At 39.3% G+C, this 14,022-nt stretch overlaps 1 protein-coding gene across 8 annotated transcripts in view; it reads left to right on the top strand.

The window, feature by feature from the left end:
• Nucleotides 1–14,022, top strand: part of SHANK2 (SH3 and multiple ankyrin repeat domains 2) — a 278,034-nt gene that overhangs the window by 72,989 nt on the left and 191,023 nt on the right. Inside the window, exon 14 of one of the 8 annotated variants that reach the window (XM_088057749.1) lies at nt 7,773–7,823. The exons of the other annotated variants lie outside the window; for them this stretch is intronic. Within the exon in view, the coding sequence (XP_087913875.1) occupies nt 7,773–7,823 (51 nt within the window). The remainder of the gene's footprint in view (nt 1–7,772; nt 7,824–14,022) is intronic. 8 annotated transcript variants of the gene reach the window in all.

The raw sequence follows: 14,022 nt of genomic DNA on the forward strand, positions 1-14,022 counted from the left end.
GGGCATGGAATTAAAATTAAAGGCAGGAAATGATGCATATAAAAACAAATAAAATAACAAGTGGAATGGTACATTTTGTTAGCTATATTTCAGCAGTCAATTCACTATTTCCAGATAATTCCATGAAAAATGCCTTTGAATAAAGGATTCTCAAGTACCGGTGGCTCAGAAACGTCTCCCCTTATCCACAGGTGTTCTAGGGCAATTTAATTTAGCATTCAGTATGAAACAGTTGCCTGAAAAATGTGAGATGCTGAGGAGCCTTATGCCTCTTTCTCCCTCATCTTCTCAAAGGGGTTGTGCTTAAACCCTGTGATCCCCTGTCTTAAAAATGAGCAGGAGGTAGGGATCTTGGAGGGAGGAAAGGAGATGCTCCAGTCCTTTGTGACCCGCACAGGGACTCTGGCACTGACCTGGCTGCAGGGGCAAGTACTGGGGTCCCGCTCCATGGCACAATTGATTTGGTGGAAATCAAAAAAACAGCAAAGAACCACTTGCAATGACCTGCAGTGTAGCAAAAAGGCAAGAAAAAGTTCCTTGAGCTGGGGCCAAGAAAAAATTTGAGGACAGTACCAGAAGTGTTTTACACATGCTCAGAGGCTGCACCTGGGAGGCCACAGACTGGGAGCCCTGAGTTTAGTTTTGGACCATGTTTAATTCTGAAAGCTTCACAACAGGGAGGTTGTTGGTGTAGCCTGACAGCATCAGTATGGCTTGAGGAATGCTTGGAATGAGGTCATTGGTCTGCCCCAGCAATGCAGGATCAGTCTGTGATCAGCTGTTACATCCAGAGCCTTTTATTCAGCACCACACATTCAAATCCTGGATTGGATTTGTCTAACTACTAATTTCACCCCAAATAAAGATATTGTCATTTTTTCAGCTGGTTGCATCTTGCCTGTGTTGGATCACTTTGCCATTTAACCGTATTTTCTTTCCCATTTCTTTCTTTTCTTGTCACCTTTCCTCACTTTTCTTTCACTTCAGTCAGTGCCAGTTCTGTTCTGTATTGTACCTCTGTGCTCTCCCAGTTCTTTGCTAGGTTATTCAGCTTCTGTTCCCCTGTAAGATAAAACCCTTTCTTGCATCTGAGGAAGCTGCAATGATTTCTGCATATGTTGATTTTTGCTTCCGTCAAGCAAAACCCTAAAAAACTGTAAGATAATTGAGATAAGGAGAATCATCCCCTCATCCTAAAAGAGAGCTAGGCTGAATTCCAGCCCTATGCAGGGTAATCTTTGCCACCTTTTCAGAGCTTGACTGATCCGAAGGTAAAACTCTTTTTATTTTGCAAATACTTCTTTGATTGGATCCAGGAACTGCCACATTTTGCAAGGTCTGTGACATTGAGATTGGAGTTTAGGAATTAAAACTAGTTAAAAGTGATCCCAAGAGTCCAGTGACTTTATTCCTTTCTGCTCTGTACTTAGGACAGAATATTTTTGATCTTTTGATCCATTAGCATAGCAATGTTTATTCAGACATCTTCATAAGCAACAGAGGAACATTCTTATGTGTGAAGTTAACCAAGAGAGACCAAAAAAAAAAAAAGAACTAATCTGATATTGTTTGTTTAAACTAAATGAAAGCAAATTTCATTAGCTAGATGAAATATAGGACATGCTTTAGGTTTTTCATGCAGGATGATATTTTCCATTTTGTCACCCTTTTGTGTGGGGGGTGGGGGGTTTCATTGTTGCTTTGGCTGTGCTTAGTGGGAGGACAGAAATTTTCTCATGATAGTGGGATGGAGAAGGTTTTCCCTTTCATCATCTTTCTTGAGAAAAACTGAAGCTTGAAGCCATTCTACTTCCAAATCTGGTGGAGCTTTCTCTCCACATGCCTGCGCTGAAGGATTTTTTTGTGGAGTTTTTCTTCTAAGTAAGAGAAGATCTACTTGAGTCAAAATCCCTGTGGACTAACACTGCTTCTCATCTTTCTGTGGAGTGCAAGCTCTGATCTTAGAAAGTACATTTCAGCATTATGTACTGGCAGAAATTTTGTGCAGTTAAACACAATTTTTGGTGTGTCCAGAGATTTGGTGGGAATAGTGTTTGGGAAGAACTTTTTGGTCAGATGGTAGACTTAACAGAATTTGGGATTTGTTCATTGTTTTACTTTTATTTTCTTATTGCTTATTGAAAAAAAAACAACCCCACTGTGGGATTATCCAAATACAGTTAGTGTTTTTGTCCACCCATGACTGTGTCCAAATCACCAATTGCAGTTTGTTCTGTGCTGGCTGAGGAGGGGGAAAGTTCAAGTGATGGGTTAGGTTTTGTGGTGTCTGAACTCTGTTATGCAAGTGACAAATCGAGTTCTGCATTAAAGAAGTGTAAATCTGGATAAAAGCCACTGAAATTATTGCGGATTTAGGCTAGGGCCTTATCTTAGGGTGTGTTTAGGCTTCCTGTTGGAGAAGAAAAAACACAAAATCTTTTCTTATTTTTTTCCTGGCAGCTGCTGGACTGTGTCCTATGCCATCTGAAAGATAACAGTGCGGATTTAAAAAATCTGCTTCTCTTCTGGTCTTCTGTCAAAGTGAAAAAAAAAGATGGAGCAAGCTGGGTGTAAGGAGTTGTTTAAAAACCATGTATTTATATTTATACTTATTATTTGGTAACAGCATCCTCTTGACACAGGAAAATGGACTCTAATGGGCTTCTGATATCCAAATGTTGGTGCTGATGTGGAGCTGCATGTAAATCAAAATGTAAAATTTGGGGATTATTTCTGCCATAGCTGCTTTCTGAAGGAGCAAGTTGCAATGACATAAGCTTTGTATCCAGTTTGCCTGTGTTACCAGCATATGGCTTAGACACTTTGCTCCCATCCCCAACAAAACAGGCTCCAATTTTAGAATGTCCTTTTACTGCATCTCCACTTTTTGGTTTTTTTAAATACTTCAAGTTTTTTAAATTTTTTTTTATTTGCATAATTTTAATAATCATGCTCAAGTCCATTAGGCTTTGCAGGAACTAGAAAGAAATAGGAAAACAATGAATCATTAAAATATAATGTAGAGGATTAAATTCCCCATTCTGGTTGAATTCCTCCCAGGCAATAAGGGAAGGTCAGTAAAGTATCATATCATGGTAAAGAAGTCTCAGAATTGTAGCAAGTTTTTTTGGTTTTTTTCAATACTCCTAAAATTTGACTTTGAGAATGCAAGGTCACCTCTGCTGGATGTCCTTTTGAAATAGCTTTGGTATGATTTTAAATAACATTTTGGAGTTACTTACTCCTGAGGTGGCATGATGGGAATGGGTGGTTTTTACAGTGATCAAATCCAGATCAGTCTTTTCTCATTAGATAAAGAATAGTTTCTGAAATGCTGAATATCTTTTAATCACATAAAACTGAACACACAGAGTCAAAATTTACATGTGTATAAAATAAAGCCATTAGGGCTACCTTTTTGTGTTGTTTTGTTTTCTCTGCAGACATGTTGAAAAAATTTAGTGTAATTAGCACTGACCCACATGAAGCTTGAAATCAAAGACAGATCTCTGCCTACTGATACTGAAGTTTTTCTCTTTTACTACATAAAATTCAGTATAAGGTCATTTTAGTTGAAATGTGAAGAGAGTACTGAAGTATTTGCAAAATACTTGGGCACATATTTAATCTCCTTTATTTCTGGGATGCCACTGCTTTGTATCCTGGGTCAGCAATTAAAACAGAGGAGATTTTTAATTACTCAACCTAAATGAATAATCAGTTTAATTTTAAGGATGTGTTTATAATGTGCCAGTGACATAAATAGCTTATTGCAAAGGATTTTTTAAGCTTTTTCAGTTGATCTGAAATTGAGGGGTAATTTTTGGCAAGGAAATACCTCCAGTCTGTGGAATATTTATTATAACTCTGTGGTGAAAGCATCACCCCTGAAGGACCAAATTAGAGATAACATTCTGTGGGGATGTGCTTGGGCTTCCTGGGAAAAAATTGAAGATTTCCGTGGAAATTTTCCAAAAGGCCTCATGGTAGTTTTGGTCTGGATTATATGAACATTCAAAATATCTTGGTTACTTTTCATAAAGAAGGGTCCAGCCCTGTTCTCTCTGTCCTGGGTTCCTGTTTCCCTTGGCTGAGTGGTGTCTGTTGCTGCAGAATCACTACAACACAGGGAATTTAACCTAAAATCCGTGAAGGGAAATACAATTGAGCTCCCAAATTCTTGCTGGAGCAATTTTTCATCACAGGTTCTGTAGGAACACATTTTTTTCTCATTGTACCTGAAATGTCTGAAATTTAGGCTTTTTTTCTTTAGGCTTTCTGATAGGCAAATATATTTCTGAAAGGACTGCAAAAATATATAACCCTAATGGTTTTTTTTGCTACCTGGAGTGAGGCCTATTTGATTTTTTTATTCATTATTTTACACTTAATAGTTTTATGATTATGACAGGAATGTTTTGTGCTGTCATTTTGTAATTTCATGAAATCAGGTCTAGAATAGCCAATTCCATTGAATTCCATTGAATTGAAAACTTCTTTGCTGTGGAAGATCTGTGGGGAAAAATGAATCACAAACAAAACTGTAATGGTTTTCTTTAAAACCCATTAAACTATTAAATTCTGATAAAGAAAACATTAATGCATGGAGTTTACAACCACCTGAGTGTTTACAACCACCTCAATGATGATAAATTCAGGCACATGGAAATACTTCATAATATAAGATTTATGTAGATTTAATGGAGGATTTATCCAGAGTAATTTGTATAAACTTGAAAGAATTATGCATTCCTCTCCTGTTCACATCAGCCTGTAAGTAATGGTGGATAACTTCAACACATCTGACTGGGATGGAGGCAAAAAATTAATTTATTCTTTCTGATCTTCATGTATATTCCTAAAGATAATAAAATAATTGCTGTAAATCATGGCCTAAGATATTTCCCATTAAAGTCAGATAAAGGATGAAGAGGACTGTAGCCAGTGCTAGAACCATGGGATAATAATATAATACTAATAAAATAATACTACTAATACTACTAATAATAATGATGATCCAGACTTTCTCAGGTGTGTGCCCGAGGGCCCACCTTCATTGACAAAGAGTGGGAATCTACTTGAATAAAACCGGAGCAAGTTCCTTTTCCAAGCATGGCCACAGGTCAATGCTTGTGCCACCTGGATAGAAAGAGGCCAATTCCCAGGCACAGCTGCCAGGATTGGGGTTGTAATGATTTGGCTGCTCCCACGGGAGGCTCCAGTCTTGTGGAGGAGTGTCAGGAGTTGTGAATGATCCTCGTTCTCAACTGCTTTCCCTTGATTTGCATTTGCTTCCGAGCTGCTTAACCACGGGTAGATTATTTCAATTTTCCTGGTGAATAATGCATGAGGGTGTATAAGTGGATGTTCCTTGGCTGAGTGGGCTGCAGATTAAAAGTGTCAGCTTCTTTGCAGCATTAATGTGCATTTCTCTCTCAGGTTAAAGCTGGAGAGAACCTAGGTATGCTTTTTTTGGAGAACTCCTACAAGTGCCAAAATATTGGCAACGTTTGCTTTTTCTCTTCTTCTCCCCTTGACTACCTGTTATTTGAATGAAAAGCCAGTTGCCAATTTTCCAGCACAAGCTTATTTTCCTTGGGACTCCCCCTCAAGATTTCAATGCCACATTGTTGTACCTGCTGCTTGAGCTTCCTGGAAACTATAAGGAGCAGGGTTGTTTTTTTATTTATTTCTCTGTCACTCCTGTCAGCTCAGAACACTGATTCCTTCTCACTCCTCCTTCTTGCTCTTTAATATGTCCCAGAAGGATAATTTGGGAGCTTTCTTCCCTGCTCCAGCAGCCTTGGGGCACAGATACGGGCAGGGCTGGATCCATTGATCTGACTCAGGGAGCCATGACCTTGCTGGAGAGAGCGGTCCCGCAAGAGATGGCCTTCAGGGTGTCTCAGGTGACCCCTGGCCACCAAGTAACCTCAGCACGGGGCAGACTGTGGCTGCAAGTGATTTCAGCTCAGTGATTTCAGCTCAGCTTGCAAGGTTATCCTGGGCTGACTCAGAGATAGAGAGACAGGAGTGTCGTGTGGCAATTCCACAGAGACAGACTATATTGTCCAGCAGCTGTGCAAAGGGGTGCCAGGGACAGCAGCCCCCTGCTGAATTGGGCAGAAGCTGGGTTTTTATGGGGGAAAGCCAGGGTAGTACCAGGGGGGAAAACCAATGGGTTACAAAGGATCAGCATAGTCACCAAAGCATGGTGGGATAGCTCACCATGACAATAGAGGATGGTCCCATCTAAGGGGGATCTCTCCAGGTGAGGGTTGAGGTAAGCTTATCACAGTTCTCTCAGGGCCTACTCTTCTAAGGGAAAGCTTTGGTAGGCTGGCCTGTCTCCATGCACGTAGACATAACTCTTGTGTGTAATGTGGAATGTTTAATGGAGGTAGAGCTGAACATATTAAATACTGTAGTAATTGAAACAATGCTTCTACCCACCATGATCCACTTATTAAAAAAAACAAGGGATATTTAAGTATCTTACTGTACACTTATTGTAGTTCTGGATTACACAGATATGTTCTTCTTTTTCAGCTTCTTGGAGAAATACCCTTTGATGCTCCAGATTTCTAGAAAATTAAAGCACAACAGTTATCCTTGTTTGCTTGTAGTTAGTCTTGTATTTATAGGGCATGTATTCAAGATCATAATTGGATCCCTAAATATCAAAACTCTGAAACTTATGGACTTGTCTAAGGAAAGTATTTAATTGGAACTGTGAAATGTGAAATCTTTCAGGGCTGTTTTAAACATAATAAGTACTTTAGATAATGGTGTTCAATATGAGAGTCCTGTGGTTAAAAAGAGCTTCCTAAAATATGGAATCATGCCACTGAACAAAACAGTCTTCTAAACCAGAACTCTTCCAAACTCCCCAACTGTATAAATTCATTGGAATTACAGACATCCAGACATGAACTGCAGCAAAGTATATTGAAAAATAATGCTTTGAAACTCAGCTTAGCCTGATATTTTATAAAATAAAAGATTAAAGGCATGTGAAACTGTAAGGTCTGCATGGTAAAAAAGGCACTGAGTTGTGCAGCTGCTTAAAAAACAGTTACAGATTAATAACTACAATAACAGAATGCAATCAATATTTAAAACCAGCCCAACAAGTATTTAGTGAACTTCTTATTGTATTTGATGCTGAAAATTGCAGAGAAAATACTCAGGCTGGTTTCAGGTTGTAAAATAGGAATTCTCAAGACCCAGCCAAAGAGTAACAGAGGAGAGGGAAATCATGTTGAGGTTGTGATTTAAGTTTGTAATAATTCCAGCACACGCTTTGCGAGCTCTTTTTGTGCCAGTGCTGCTGCACTTTCAAGGCAGGGGGTGGTGGTGTCTTGTCCCCCACTGCAGATGTTGGCCCCTGACATGTACATTTGTCACTCAAAGCAGCATTTCTTTGCTCCAGGTATATCACTAAGATATTCCAGACTTCCAAGTCCTGTGCCATCTTCCTGTTCCAGACTTAATACCATTTAATGCTCTTCCTGACATTCCAGTCCCTCATTATCATTTCCTCATTTCATGCTCCAAATGACAGCGACAGCAGAACAGGAGGAACTAAGAGGAAGTAGAGTTTCTTCCTCATCTCCTCTAAATGTTTGTTCTGTCCACTTCTTCACTTTCAAATCATGCCATCAGAAGAGCTTTGCTTTATGGCTTTCTGCTTTCAAATTCTCCCCTTAACATGGAATTCTGACACCTAACTTCTTTTTGATATTGCCTTCATTCCTTTGCCCTTCTTAAAGGATCCAGCTTCCCATACCAAAGTAGAAGTCCCTGGAATCCATTGCTGTCAGGTAAGGTTAAACCACGGTCATTTCTCTGTTTGGGAGCAGTAGTAGAAAGGTCCGATTTTGGTGCTCTTGTTCCTGGTAAAGGTAAAACAAAGAAACATGGAATACTTCAGGAGCACAGCTTTCCCAAGAGGAAAGGCTTCACAGACCCATAATCTGTTGACTTGAACTGAACTTGCTGGTAAGTAAAGAGAATTTCTAGGAAGAAATTCCTCCCGTGAAGCTGGTGAGGTGCTGGCACAGGCTGCCCAGAGAAGCTGTGGCTGCTCCATCCCTGGCAGTGTTCCAGGCCAGGCTGGAAGGGACTTGGAGCAACCTGGGCTTGTTGAAGGTGACCCTACCCATGGCAGGGGGTTGGAATAAGGTGATCTTGAAGATTTCTTCCGACCCAAGCCATTCTATGATTCTGTTAAAATTTTTTGGCTCAGAATGACTCCAAACTCCACATTTGGCCTTGAGAACCTTGGCAAGATGGATGCAATGAAGTGGGTTTAGTATATTCATTGTAATAATAGATAAATCTTCCTAAAATGCTTTATATTGCAGCAATATGTACAAAATAATTTATCTCAAGAAGTATCCCCAGTCCCTGTGCCAAAGGGGCTGTGACTTCTTGAGATGTTTGAGAGTAAACACTTTCTTATTTTAAAAGTGGTGTTACTGCAAGGAGTACTGGATATTTAGATTGTCAAAGAAAAATAATGCAGTTGAGCACCTCATCTCCCAGTTTTCTTGCAGATGACACTTCAGCAAGGATTCTGTGCAGGTAGGCTGCTCCATGTGGTCCTATCTTCCTTTTTATCTGGGAAAACCAGTAAATGTGCAGCAGAAAAAGGACAGTTGTGGGTAGAAAACTTACGCATAAAAAAGGGAATACTTTCTTTTCATTAATATATATAGGACTTTTTTTTCCTGGTTCTTTTAATGGAAATGGGTATTGCTTAATATACAGATTTATTTTACTGGTGTTTTAGTGTATTGATGTTTTAATGTGATTTGCAATGACTCCAAATTTCACTGCACACTGTAGGCTGGATTTTTTTTTTAGTTATTAAAAAAACCCTCCTTGTTTTTTCCTCAAAGTCAGCAGAATTTGGGCATTGATATCCTTTTGATCATCCCAGCTTTGGAATTTAATTGAGCCAGTGGTCTTGATGCTGCTCTGGTTTTGCAAGATATCTGTACGAGCTATGCAGAATTCCAGGGAGGATGACTGTAGAATACACAGTCTCAAATTTATTCGTGTAAAATGTTTATCAAGAACAGTTTAGCCGAGGAACACTTACATAAAGAGTTCCTGTGGTATGCTTACAGCAAGCCCACTTTCCCATGGACATGTGTCCAGACATCTGGGAATGTGCATATCCATTTTTCATGGTGCAGTGAATGACAGAAGCCATTTTAGAGTAATTAAGTTCTCAAAACTTGGAAGAAAATCCTTCCACTTCTCTAGAAAAGAACAGGAAATCTGATATTTTTCAGGGTGCTGAGCATTATTAAAAGCATAAAGGGAATGTTAAACATACTTTGTGTTGTTTTAGAGATATTTGCTCTTCTGACACTTTAAATCTACTTTATCACCTTGTGGATCTGAGTTCTGGAAGTGTGACTGAGGGTTTGATTCTGGATCAAAGGAATTATTACCAGAATTTAAATGCACGTTGGAGCATCAAAAGCCCCACTCAGAGTTCTCTTAAAACCCAAATAAACTTTTAAAATTACCAGGGGTGGATTAGCCAGTATATTTTCCATCATGAGTGTAAGACATGATTCAGATTCTTTGTTTTTCTTGATGCTTGTACCGACATTTTAGAGGAATAAATCATATGGGATAAGTGTTGTGTATTATAGTTTAATTTGCTTCTCTATTGTTTGGAGATAAGACACTTAAACTGGGATCAGACATTCAGTTAGAAAAAAAATTAATTATTACTACTTGTCACGCTGATGCCTGAAGGAAAGAAATAATTTCTCGGTGTGTAGTTCCATGTTGGTGTAGGAAATTGTCAGGATATAGATTCCTTTGGACTGGTGTTTATGAAGAGTGGCAGTGTTTCAAAACTCCATTATTGATAGGGCTGACAGCTTTTAATTTGTCTCTGCAGCCTTGACCCACTCAGAGCTGTTTAGATATTTCAAATGTCACCTTTCTTGATTTTGGAGAAGATGAGGGCAATCTGGAGGAGAGTTCAGTGAAGTAAGCATTTTAATGAAAATATTTCAGTTTGTCACCCTTCTGAATTCCTGTGCACTGTCCTCTGCTCTTTGCCCAAGGTGGGAAGCTGTTCTCCATCCTGGAGACCTGGCGGTCACTTCCAAATTCCTGTGTGCTCATAGTTCCCCTTAGAACTTCCTTCTCCAGTCTTCCCCAATGTATTTTCAATGCATTTAACGTTACTTCAGCCTAAGTGGTGCTGTGCTGTAACAGGAGTGTTTGAAGCCTTGCCCCTGAGACCCAGCTAAGCTGAAGGAAGTTTTCAGTGCTATTTGATTAGGTTTTGTATTTCTTGGTTTAAAGTTATAATGTGGTGGCCTTGGAGATTTTTAAAATTTTTTATTCAAACTGTGGTGTAATGAGGAATTACAGGTTGTCAGAATCAAATTATGCTGCTTTTCCTACCATGGTTACAGGCTTTGTAAAGAAATGTATAGGTGTACCTGCTCTGGTTTTATTAGAAGCTGGAAATTATCTTAACCACTACTTAGCTCTGCTTAGTTTTATGACATTTTTCTGTTCTTGTCAGAAGCTGCCGTGACAATTACTTAACAAGGATTTAAAATCTCAGGGGTTCCTAATTCTGCTCCATCTTTAACTGATAAATTGTTCATAAACACACAGTATGTGGCATCACCTTTCATCTATAAAAAAAAAAGCATTAAGAGCTGATCTAATTCTTAGAAGGATGAATGTGCAGAGGAATTCATACAAAATATTGAAAATGGAAAACACAAAACAGGTTAGAAAACCAATCTGCAAAACTGCTAGTCCTGCTTCCACTGATTTTTGTTTGCCAGCTATGAGCTGATCCTGGCTTAACTTAGCTGGTGGTTTAGCAGTTCCCCTCAGTCCAGCAAGCTCTTAGATCCCTGTCTCGAGGCATACAGTGACTGAGCTGTCCCACTGTGCCCCTGTCCCAGGAATCCCTGACTGATGGAATGTGAGACCCTCCTGAGAGGCTGTGGTTCAATTAGCACAGCTTTGAGTCAGCCCCCAAAGGAAGGAGCACAGCACTTGCCTGAAGTGGATTTTGTCTCCTTCTTTTCCATGCCCATGTGCCAGGAATTGTAACAAATGGAAGAAGAAGGATGAGCCTGGCAGAAGCCAATGAAGGCACAGTTTTATAACGAAGCATTTGGCCTCACTGGGGCTGGGTAGTCACAAATCCTGCTCAGTTATTGAAAATGAGTGACAACTTTCCAGTAACGGCTTCTAAGCTGTAAAGAGCCTCCTGCATTTTCAGGAGCTTCTCCCTGGGAGTGAGGGAGGTTACACCAGGACACATCTTTGATATCCTGTGACATTATGCAATGCACCCATCACATTGCATCATCATTGAAATGCTGTTCAGATCATGTCTTTGCCTTGCATTAAAGCTTAATAACAAAAAATTTGAAATTGTACCGTGAGAACAAACTGCTTCCTACCAGCCTTCCTTCTGTACAGGTTTGAAAAGCTTGGCTATGTAGAGATGGAAACATTTCATCTTGGCTTTTTTTACCTTTTTAACCTTCTCACTGTTTGTTTTTCAGAATTTAGATGGAGAAATAAGATTTCCTAAAGAGCTGGAGTAGTACAACAGCCAGTTGTATCTTATTTTTCTTTCTTCCTACAGAGTTTTGCGTGGGTGTTTGCATCCTGTTTAGCCTTTCATCTCTCATTTCAGTTTTCCTCTGGAAGACTGTTTGCACGTTCCAGTGCCCCTCATTGTTTAAACTTTAAATCAGTAGCATTTGATGTCATGGAAAGATGTAATAGGGTTACCAAATTAAGAAAAATAATAATTAAAATTTGAAGTATTTTTTTCATGGTAGGCCTTTTATGCTTGAATGGTGACAGTGTTCAGGAAAGCACCCAAGTTCCCAGGTGATCACAGCAAGTCACAGCATGGTACAAATTCTGCTTCTGTGGGTTTTTTTGCCACTGCTTTGATGGCTTTTTACTCCACTCTGTGTTTCTCTCCATGTTTGCTTCTGTGTACTGCCTGTGGGGAATTTCAGCAGTGACTTGCACAGTGAAACAGCATCAGTGAATTATTTAAAATAGCTATAGTCACTTCAGTGTGATTTAATAATTAAAAAACCCTTTTAAAGACAAAGTCAGCTCCACAGAGGGCTGGGGTAAAGAGCTGAGAACCTTTGTTGGATAACTGGTGGCTGTGGCCAGGAGCCCTGAAGTTTATGGATTACTATGAGATTGTCACCTCTGACAGCTACAGAGGTGACTGTAGCTCTCAAGTCTCTGGTGGCTTATTTACTTTCTTATCACTCAGTAAATTCAAACATAAATTATCATTGCACTTTCAGACTGTTAAAACAGTACCTCTTTTTTCCGTTCCATTGCTGTCTTCCAGATTATTGTTTAAGGATGTAAATTAATAACTTGAATCTGTAATTTTAAATAAGGAGATGTTATTAAAGACCCAGGCTTTCTATATAAAATGTGGAATTTTCACTCTTGCTGTGGACATGCACATACATATATTGAGTTAGAAAAGCCTCTGGCTAGCGTTTTATTTTCCACATCCATAGGTATAAATCTCTGAGAAGACCAGTGTAAATTGGGATGTTAGCTTTGGATTACAAACAGCTTCAATAGGGAACCATGCAGAGAAAGGTATTGCCTGAGGAGGTGAAAATATTTTGTTTCCCTGAGAAAACAAAGTGGTTGCTATAGGACAGAAGATGATCTAATGATGGCTTTCACAGAGACATGCAACTGGACAGAATCAGAATATTCAGACCACAGTGGGCAAAAATGTTGGTTTTCCCAGGATGCATATGTGGAAGATTTTTCTTAGTGTAGATCTGGATACTTGGAAGAAAAATAAAGAAGTGGGTATTTTTCCATAGGTTACAATTTAATTGTTTTTGTTTTGTTTTGTTTTGTTTTCTTTCCAGTCCTACAATATTCTGCAAATGAAGCATATTTATTTAGTCAAACTGCTTTTAAACACACATGGAGAGAATCCCAGTCCTTTTAAGTGCTGAATGATGATGTTTTGAGGGGTCACCAAGTACAAATAATGTGGGGGGGGTTTGTGTGTGTAGCAATATAATGAAAAATCTAAGCAATGAATAAAACTAACAAATGTAACTACAATTAAGCACTATGTCGTGAGGGGCATAGAAATTCCAGATCTGTACAGATAGTTGGTGCCTAATGCTATAAAAAGGTACGGTTTAGAATGTTCGGGGTTTTTTTAAACTGGTTTTAGGCCTGTGCTCCAGTGAAGTTTATTGTTCAAAATTCAATTAAATGGACTTAGAAAACTTCTTCAGTCGTGAATCCAGAAATCACACATGAGCCATGTTCCCTTTTGCTCCTTGGTCTGGGAATACACACAACAGTGCTTGCTGGATTTTGCTCTAGCACTAGAGTGCTTTTGTTACTTACATGAATTACTTAGCATTTATACTCTTCTAAATATTTTAATGTCCTTCCCAGCTTATTAAGGACACTAATTTTTAATGCCTGTAGATTAGTAATGAGTAAGTGCCTTCCTAAAACAATTACTCGGCTCTTGAAGGAAACAAAGCCTAAAGTTGTTTTATAGTACTTGTTCTTATTCCTTTCATCACCTTATTACCCATACTAGCCTTAATAAAGACCTTAGCGGTCTTTATTATCCTGAGAAATTTCTTCCGTGGTCATGCTTGAAAGTCCCACTAGCTGTGTGTGCCTTGCATGACTGCATGCAAAAATTGCTGCTTTAGGTCATCCTGCTTTTGTCATGAATAGCTGAGGATGTCATCTTGCAGTGTGATCAGCCTGCTGGGATCCTCCCAAATTCCCTGGGAGTTCCTAGCATGTAGTGTCAAGCTAGGTAAGTCTTCCTTGTGCTAGTTAAGAGCTTTTCCTCAGTGTGCTGTGTTTTGGAAAGTTCCTGAAGCCCACAGACCTGGGACAGGAACCATTTGCTGTTGGGCAGAATGGTGATTTCTGTCCCTGATGTGTGCCTGTGCCTGTTTGCTCAGAAATACC

Source organism: Pseudopodoces humilis, chromosome 7, assembly GCF_049639895.1.
Source record: "Pseudopodoces humilis isolate 2021_Gansu_Grassland_sample_001 chromosome 7, ASM4963989v1, whole genome shotgun sequence".
Classification (NCBI taxonomy): Eukaryota; Metazoa; Chordata; class Aves; order Passeriformes; family Paridae; genus Pseudopodoces; species Pseudopodoces humilis.